Below are 10,103 nucleotides of genomic sequence, written 5' to 3'. Positions count from 1 at the left end.
TCTGTTGACTCAGGGATCGAGACGTGGCTGCACGATCCGTTACAGCCATGCGGATAAGACGCCTATCATATCGACTGCTAGTGATACGAGGCCGTTGGGATCCAGCACGGTGTTCCGTGTTACCCTCCTGAACTCACACATTTCATATTCTGCTAACAGTCATTGGATCTCGACCAACGCGAGCAGCAATGTCGCGATACGGTAAACCGCAATCACGATAGGCTACAATCCGACCTTTATCAAAGTCGGAAAGGTGATGGTACGCATTTCTCCTCCTTACACGAGGCATCACAACAACGTTTCACCAGGCAACGCCGGTCAACTGCTGCTTGTGTATGAGAAATCGGTTGGAAACTTTCCTCATGTCAGCACGTTGTAGGTGTCGCCACCGGCGCTAACCTTGTGTGAATGCTCTGGAAAGCTAATCATTTGCATATCACAGCATCTTCTTCCTGTCGGTTAAATTTCGCGTCTGTAGCACGTCATCTTCGAGGTGTAGCAGTTTTAATGGCCAGTAGTGTAAAATCACAGTGCTCCTCACCTGCCCTTCCTCAGAATTATGTAGCTTCTACACTAGCTGGAATTTTGTCAATTCTGGTTGCGTCTTCCACATGAGAAGGAGATTAGACAGGCTTACCAGCGACAAGTCAGACGTCGGTGAGTATAGGCAAGTGCTGAATTTTTGCCTCTGCGAGCCGTATAGCACGGTTTCCATGATGCATGACAAGGCGTCAACAATGTCCTCCTTTAAGCACGCGACAGGAATTTTCATCTGTGATCGGAATGTACCATGCATTGATAATGTAGAACCAGCGTACTGCCGGAGCTGCGACCAGCTCTTCGTGTTTTAGTATTTCTCTTGTCCTTTCGATTTTTCCCGTTTACACACCCTGCTGCTTTCATTGCTAAACAACCTATACGTCTAGCTTCTAATCTCATCCTTCCCACTCGTAATTTGTCTTCGTTCATTGATAAATCCGAGTGATCGATGACATTTATTGCCTCTGCGCTCGCTTTATCTATAGCCGCCTATCCAATTTTACTTCTCCTCTCCTGTACTGCATCCCCCCCCCCCCTATTTTTTACAGCACTACTATCGATACTTTGACCATTTTTCGCTGACACAGCGAAAAATCTATTTCCTTGTCTTCTACTTTAAAATTTTGGTATCCCGCTTCCTAGTTTGGAGGATTAAAATGTTTACAACTAATACAGTTTGTGTTTCTTTAATCTGGAACCTCTGTCGCAATACTGTTTTAATCAAAGTAAAACGCTGCCTATAATCACTAGTGTAATCCAGATAAAAATACACTGAAACGCCAAAGAAACTAGTATAGGCATGCGTATTCAAATACAGAGATATGTAAACAGGCAGAATACGCGCAGCAGTCGGCAACGCCTATAAAAGACAACAAGTGTCTCGCGCTGTTCTTAAATCCGTTACTGCTGCTACAATAGCAGGTTATCAAGATTTAAGTGAGTCTGAACGCGCCGTTATAGTCGGCGCACCAGCGATGGGACACAGCATCTCCGAGGTAGCGATGAAGTGGGGATTTTCCCGTGCAACCATTTCACGAGTGTACCGTGATTATCAGGAATCCGGTAAAACATCATATCTCCGACGTCGCTGCGGCCGGAAAAAGATCCTGCAAGAACGGGACCAACGACGACTGAAGATAATCGTTTAATGTGACAGAAGAGCAGCAGCGTGTTGCTGCAGATTTCAATGATGAGTGCGAACCATTCAATGAAACATCATCGATATGGGCTTTCGGAACCGAAGGTCCATTCGTGTATCCTTGAAGACTGCACTACACAAAGCCTTTCGCCTCGCCTGGGCCCGTCAGCACCGACATTGAACTGTTGATGACTGGAAACATATTGCCTCGTCGGAGGGGACTCGTTTCAAATTGTATCGAGCGGATGGACGTGTGCGGGTATAGAGAGACAACCACGGGAATCCATGGACCCTGCAAGTCAACAAGGGACTGTTCAAGCTGGTGGAGGTTCTGTAATGGTGTGGGGCCTTAGCAGTTGGAGTGATATGGGACCTCTGATATTTAAAGATACGACTCTGACAGGTGACACGTGCGTAAACATCCTGTCCGATCAGCTGCATTCAATCATGTTCATTGTGCATTCCGACGCACTTGGGAAGTTCCAGCAACAATGCGACACCTCACACGTCCAGAAATGGTACAGATTGGCTCCAGGAACACTGTTCTGAGTCTAAATACTTTTCTGGCCACAAAAATCCCCACACATAAAGATTATTGAGCATCTCTGGGATGCCTTGACGTGCTGTTCAGAAGAGATCTCCACCCCTCATACTCATACGGGTTTATGGACAGACCTGCAGGATTCTACAAATACATCTACATTTATACTCCGCAAGCCACCCAACGGTGTGTGGCGGAGGGCACTTAACGTACCACTGCCATTACCTCCCTTTCCTGTTCCAGTCGCGTATGGTTCGCGGGAAGAACGACTGCCGGAAAGCCTCCGTGCGCGCTCGAATCTTTCTAATTTTACATTCGTGATCTCCTCTGGAGGTATTAGTAGGGGGAAGCAATATATTCGATACCTCATCCAGAAACGCACCCTCTCGAAACCTGGACAGGAAGCTACACCCCGATGCAGAGCGCCTCTCTTGCAGAGTCTGCCACTTTAGTTTGCTAAACATCTCCGTAACGCTATCACGCTTACCAAATAACCCTGTGACGAAACGCGCCGCTCTTCTTTGGATCTTCTCTATCTCCTCTGTCAACCCGACCTGGTACGGATCCCACACTGATGAGCAATACTCAAGTATAGGTCGAACGAGTGTTTTGTAAGACACCTCCTTTGTTGATGGACTACATTTTCTAAGGACTCTCCCAATGAATCTCAACCTAGCACCCGCCTTACCAACAATTAATTTTATATGATCATTCCACTTCAAATCGTTCCGTACGCATACTCGCAGATATTTTACAGAAGTAACTGCTACCCGTGTTTGTTCCACTATCATATAATCATACAATAAAGGATCCTTCTTTCTATGTATTCGCAATACATTACATTTGTCTATATTAAGGGTCAGTTGCCACTCCCTGCACCAAGTGCCTATCCGCTGCAGAGCTTCCTGCATTTCGCTGCAATTTTCTAATGCTGCAACTTCTCTGTATACTACAGCATCATCCGCGAAAAACTGCATGGAGCTTCCGACACTATCTACTAGGTCATTTATATACAGGGTGTTACAAAAAGGTACGGCCAAACTTTCAGGAAACATTCCTCACACACAAATAAAGAAAAGATGTTATGTGGGCATGTGTCCGGAAACGCTTAATTTCCATGTTAGAGCTCATTTTAGTTTCGTCAATATGTACTGCACTTCCTCGATTCACCGCCAGTTGGCCCAATTGAAGGAAGGTAATGTTGACTTCGGTGCTTGTGCTGACATGCGACTCATTGCTCTACAGCAATCAGTACGTAGCGTCAACAGGTTAGTGTTCATCACGAACGTGGTTTTGCAGTCAGTGCAATGTTTACAAATGCGGAGTTGGCAGATGCCCATTCGATGTATGGATTAGCACGGGGCAATAGCCGTGGCGCGGTACGTTTGTATCGAGACAGATTTCCAGAACGAAGGTGTCCCGACAGGAAGACGTTCGAAAAAATTGATCGGCGTCTTAGGGAGCACGGAACATTCCAGCCTATGACTCGCGACTGCGGAAGACCTAGAACGACGAGGACACCTGCAATGGACGAGGCAATTCTTCGTGCAGTTAACGATAACCCTAATGCCAGCGTCAGAGAAGTTACTGCTGTACAAGGTAACGTTGACCACGTCACTGTATGGAGAGTGCTACGGGAGAACCAGTTGTTTCCGTACCATGTACAATGTGTGCAGGCGCTATCAGCATCTGATTGGCCTCCACGGGTACACTTCTGCGAATGGTTCATCCAGCAATGTGTCAAACCTCATTTCAGTGCAAATGTTGTCTTTACGGATGTGGCTTCATTCCAACGTGATCAAATTGCAAAATTTTCACAATCAACGTGTGTGGACTGACGAAAATCCGCGCGCAATTGTGCAATCACGTCATCAACACAGATTTTCTGTGAACGTTTGGGCAGGCATTGTTGGTAATGTGTTGATTGGGCGCCATGTTCTTCCACCTACGCTCAATGGAGCACGTTATCATGATTTCGTACGGGATACTCTATCTGTGCTGCTAGAAATGGTTCAAATGGCTCTGAGCACTATGGGACTTAACAGCTGTGGTCATCAGTCCCCTAGAACTTAGAACTACTTAAACCTAACTAACCTAAGGACATCACACACATCCATGCCCGAGGCAGGATTCGAACCTGCGATGCTGCTAGAACATGTGCCTTTACAGGTACGACACAACATGTGGTTCATGCACGATGGAGCTCCTGCACATTTCAGTCAAAGTGTTCGTATGCTTCTCAACAACAGATTCGGTGACCGATGGATTGGTAGAGGCGGACCAATTCCATGGCCTCCACGCTCTCCTGACCTCAACCCTCTTGACTTTCATTTATGGGGGCATTTGAAAGCTCTTGTCTACGCAACCCCGGTACCAAATGTAGAGACTCTTCGTGCTCGTATTGTGGACGGCTGTGATACAATACGCCATTCTCCACGGCTGCATCAGCGCATCAGGGATTCCATGCGACGGAGGGTGGGTGCATGTATCCTCGCTAACGGAGGACATTTTGAACATTTCCTGTAACAAAGTGTTTGAAGTCACGCTGGTACGTTATGTAGTTGTGTGTTTCCATTCCATGATTAATGTGATTTGAAGATAAGTAAGCCGGCCGAAGTGGCCGTGCGGTTAAAGGCGCTGCAGTCTGGAACCGCAAGACCGCTACGGTCGCAGGTTCGAATCCTGCCTCGGGCATGGATGTTTGTGATGTCCTTAGGTTAGTTAGGTTTAACTAGTTCTAAGTTCTAGGGGACTAATGACCTCAGCAGTTGAGTCCCATAGTGCTCAGAGCCATTTGAACCATTTGAAGATAAGTAATGAAATGAGCTCTAACATGGAAAGTAAGTGTTTCCGGACACATGTCCACATAACATATTTTCTTTCTTTGTGTGTGAGGAATGTTTCCTGAAAGTTTGGCCGTACCTTTTTGTAACACCCTGTATATTGTGAAAAGCAACGGTCCCATAACATTCCTCTGTGGCGCGCCAGAGGTCACCTTAACGTCTGTAGACGTCTCTCCATTGAGAACAACATGCTGTGTTCTGTTTGCTAAAAACTCTTCAATCCAGCCACACAGCTGGTCTGATATTTCGTAGGCTCTTACTTTTTTTATCAGGCGACAGCGCGCAACTGCATCGAACGCCTTCCGGAAGTAAAGGAAAATGGCATCTACTTGGGAGCCTGTATCTAATATTTTCTGGGTCTCATGAACAAATAAAGCGAGTTGGGTCTCACACGATCGCTGTTTCCGGAATCCATGTTGATTCCTACAGAGTAGATTTTGGGTTTCCAGAAATGAAATGATACGCGAGCAAAAAACATGTTCTAAAATTCTACAACAGATCGATGTCAGAGATATAGGCCTATAGTTTTGCGCATCTGCTCGACGACCCTTCTTGAAAACTGGAACTACCTGTGCTCTTTTCCAATCATTTGGAACCTTCCGTTCCTCTAGAGACTTGCGGTACGCGGCTGTTAGAAGGGGGGCAAGTTCTTTTGCGTACTCTGTGTAGAATCGAATTGGTATCCCGTCAGGTCCAGTGGACTTTCCTCTGTTGAGTGATTTCCGTTGCTTTTCTATTCCTTGGACACTTATTTCGATGTTAGCCATTTTTTTCGTTCGTGCGAGGATTTAGAGATTCCTGGTGTCAGTTCCCTCCAGCATTACTTCAGACCTTAGTCGAGTCCCTACCACGTCGTGTAGTGGCATTTCTGCCTGCTCCCGGGGACCCTGCTCGATGTTAGGCAGGTATACCAGTTTCTTTGGCTCTTCAGTGTCAATCTGCAGTCTCAGTGCAGCTGAGTAGCGTACACAGCGCCTCTTGGCGTGAATCACACAATACGGCTAGGGTCAGAATTGTCTGTCAGTATGATTCTAAGCTCGTTTCAAGCTGACAGAATGTGCGTAAGTCACTTTACGATCAAAATACTTGTCTTCATGGGAAGTTGCCCGCCGAACTAGCCTATACGACGGAGAAGTAATTCGAACATTCAGCTTCTATTGTGGGACACAAAACATTGAAGGCCTGCGTAGAAGTTGTCGCCAGCGGTCAACAACACCAAAAGATGACCGCTACGTGCAAATTATGGCAGTTAGATACCCCGTGGAGAATACAACAGGACTGCGCCTTGCCTTTTTGGCCTATTGACAGCAGTTGACACGTCCCAGCCTAAATTTGCCATTACCATTTCATGCTGACATCCACCTGTCTTAGTCCCTCCCTCCTTCTCTCTCTCTCTTTCTCTCGTGTCTGCATATATATATATATATATATATATATATATATATATATATATATATATATATATATGTGTGTGTGTGTGTGTGTGTGTGTGTGTGTGTGTGTGCCCTGAAGGGTTGACACTGCACACGGTACTGAATTCATTTCCCTTAATTATTGCCGTCTGTATGTGAAAGCTTTGTAGTGGTTAATAAAAAAGAAAAAGAGAAGAAAAGAAAAGATTGAAAATGTGGGAAGAAATGGTGAATAAAAAGGGGGTTTTAAAATCGTTAATGACCGTGAAAAAGGGAAAGAATGAAATGCAAATCAGAATTCGTATTACAGAAAAGTTATCGGACTTCGTGATTCGGAAAAGCCATTGTTGGGGTGGTCCTTGTGGCGTTTCTGAGCAAAAGTCAAACCAATTTCCATTACAAAAATTATTTGAAAGAGAACAGAGAATAACAACATGTGATTAACAGGGGGAAATGGCGTAGATAAGAGTTTATCCTTTACCTTGTTACGGCCATGGATGTGCGTGATGTCCTTAGGTTAGTTAGATTTAAATAGTTCTAAGTTCTGGGGAATCATGACTTCAGATGTTAAGTCCCATAGCGCTAAGAGCCATTTTGAGCCTTTACCTTGTTAACATGTCTTCTTTCGTGCGTCGTCCAGGTCTTCAAAAATCTCCTACTTCATTTCTGCTTGAAAAGTATTAGCTGCTCCGAAATCTTGCGATCGTCCAGGAATCACTAATTTATACAAATCAAAATCGTCTTGATATGAAATGCAATGTATTTTACGTTGCTGCTTCCATCCTCTGAATTTCATACAAATTTCCACAATACGTCTACACACCAATAAGTTGTTTTTCGTCTTAATCAGACCAAGACTAGCTAATAAGTAAGTTAAGCTTCAGCTCTCAAAAGACAAAAGACGGATAGATAACAAAAAAAGTTATAATTTTAGTACCTTCATTTCCTTATATATTTTCTCTGCCGTCGAGCGCTCATACCGCTGCGACGGTATAATTTATATCTGAGGGAACGAGTGTAGCGCGGCGAAATTCAAAGTCCCGCTACAGCTTTCTTCTATACAAGTTATTGCTACAGGCTGTGACTGGATTTTAGTATTTTTCAATCTGCATATGTGTTATTTGGCTGTTGACTGCGAGGGACTAAGTACCCAGTAAATTTACTATGTGAGCTATCAGTTTTTAGGGCTATAAGCTGTTCCCAAAATATTCTTTAATAATTTGTGTTTGTCTGTCATATCTATACAGACTGACATTTGTTGTGTGTAAGTTGACTTATACTCGAGATACTATATTTGTTTCCTGTGTTCTAACATTTCTCTGTGTGGTGTTGTCTGTTGTGTTACCTATTTGAAGTCTCTGTTTCTTTACAATGTTGTTTGTTCTGTGAACTATCTAATCATCATAGGTAAGAATATGCCATTTTGCTTTGTGTGTGGGTTTTCGTTCTGTGGTGTCGTAAGTGGTGCAATGGTCTGTGTACTGAAAAATGTTTGGGCACTTCTTCGAACAACAGGCGGAACTATGGCGGTTGGACAAAAACACGATAACACGGCGAGAAATGCATGCTTGCATGTTTGAACAGAGCAGTGTTCTGTGCAATTGTGAGTGCATAAGTCGGAGCTAAGAGAATTCGAACGTATACAGTTGTTGGTGCTCATATGGAGGGCGCTTCCGTAACCAAGGTAACCGATGTGTTAGGATCCCAAGAAGCACCATATCGAAAACTTATACCGTATACAGGGAAAGTGGAAAACCATCGTCCTCTAAGTGACAACACGGACGAAAGTGGGTCTTGAGTAATCGAGACGATCGGTGACTGAAGAGGATTGTGACGAAAAGTCAGAAGAAGCACTGCAGAAATGAATGTGGCACTCGCGAACCATGTCAGCACCAAGGCAACAGAAAGGGAGCCCCGTAAGCAGGGAATTGCCTGGTGATCTCGATTTGCAAAACCCACTCATCAGTGATGCTAAAGCCCGTAAAAGGGAAACGTGTTGCTGAAGCCATAAAACCTGGACTATGTAGCAGTATAGGAAGTAATTTGGTCGTATGAGACTTGTTTTACGTTGTTTCCAACTTCTGGCCGAGTTTACCCCCTGAGAGTGAAACATTGCGGGGTTCAGTGATGATTTAGGCAGGCATATAGTGGTATCCTTTGGACCCCATCGTTATTCCGCAAGATCAAATTGCTGCGGAGGTCTATCTACATTTACATGACTATTCCTCAATTCACACTTAAGTGCCTGGGAAAGGGTTCTCTGAATCACCTTTAGACTGTTTCTCTACCGGTCCATTCTCTAAGAGCGCGTGGAAAAACGAACATTTAAAAACGAACATTTACATTTTTCTGCACGGGTTCTGATTTCTCTTATTTTATTACTATGATGTTTTCTCCCTATGTACGATGGCGGCAGTTAAATATTTTCACAATCAGAGTAGAAATTTAGTGACTGGAATTTCGTGAAAAGATCTCGCTGCATGGAAAAGCTTCTTTATTTTTAATGATTACTACCCCAGTTCGTGTATCATATCCGTGACACTCTTTCCCATATTTTGGGATAAAAGAAATCTAACGACCTATCTTTGGACTTTTTGGATGTTCTCCGTCAATCCTATCTGGTAAAGATTTCATAGGGCACAGCAATACTCTAGCAGAGGACGAACAAGCGTTGTGCGTGCTGTCACTTCAGTGGGCCTGTTGTATCTTCAAGTGTCCTCTCAACAAAACGCAGTCTCTGGTTTGCCTTCCCCACAACATTACCTAAGAGATCGTTCCAATTTTAGTTGTCCGTAATTGTAATTCCTATGTATTTAGTTGAATTACAGCCTTTAGATACGTGTGATTCATCGTATAACCAAAATTTAACGAATTCCTTTTTGTACACAAGTGGATGACCTCACACTTTTCCTTATTCAGAGACAAGTGCAACTTTTCGCACTATGCAGATATCGTATCTGAATCATTTTGCAGTTGGTTTTGATCTTCTGATGACTTTAATAGAAAGTAAAGACAGCATCATCTGAAAACAATGTAATCAGGCTACTCAGGTTGTCTCCCAAATCGTGTGTATAGATTAGGGGCAGCAGAGGGCCTACAGCACTTCCTTGGATAACGCCATATATCACTTCTGTTTTACTTGATTATCGTCATTCGATTACTACCTGCCAGGAAATGAGGAATCCAGTCGCACAACCGAGGCGATGCTCCATAGGCACTCAATCTGCTTAGAAGTGTTTTGTGACCGTTCTGGCTGATCAGATCAATCCCACTGTGCAATATTTGTTGCCCACTGGTGATGCTGTGTTCCAAGACGACAGGGCCGCTGTTCACACAGGTCGCATTGCCAGGTCCTGGTTTAATGAGCACGAAGACAATGTGTCGTATTTCCCGTGGCCTCCACGGCCACCAGATCTGCATATGATTGAGCCTTTGGAGAGGAGTGTGCGTGATGTCCACGTTCATTGTCTGGCAGATGATGCTGTGGTATATGGTGAGGCGTCGAAGTTGAATGGCTTTAGGAGGATACAAGGTGACTTACACAAAATTTCTAGATGATGTGATGAATGGCAGCTAGCTTGAAATGAGGGGAAAATATAAGTCAGTGTGGATGAGTAGGAAAAAGAAAT

The 10,103-nt window shown here is 44.3% G+C and overlaps 1 protein-coding gene across 1 annotated transcript in view; it reads left to right on the top strand.

Moving 5' to 3' along the window:
- Positions 1-611: 611 nt before the first annotated feature.
- LOC124711996 (lysosomal acid glucosylceramidase-like) overlaps positions 612-10,103 on the top strand; it is a 173,357-nt gene continuing 163,865 nt past the window's right edge. The window contains exon 1 of the mRNA XM_047242316.1: positions 612-657. Within this exon, the coding sequence (XP_047098272.1) occupies positions 612-657 (46 nt within the window). The remainder of the gene's footprint in view (positions 658-10,103) is intronic.

The sequence above is a fragment of the Schistocerca piceifrons genome, chromosome 1 (assembly GCF_021461385.2).
Source record: "Schistocerca piceifrons isolate TAMUIC-IGC-003096 chromosome 1, iqSchPice1.1, whole genome shotgun sequence".
Taxonomy (NCBI): Eukaryota; Metazoa; Arthropoda; class Insecta; order Orthoptera; family Acrididae; genus Schistocerca; species Schistocerca piceifrons.
Note: the sequence above shows the minus strand (reverse complement) of the source record. Positions and strands in the feature narration are given on the sequence as shown.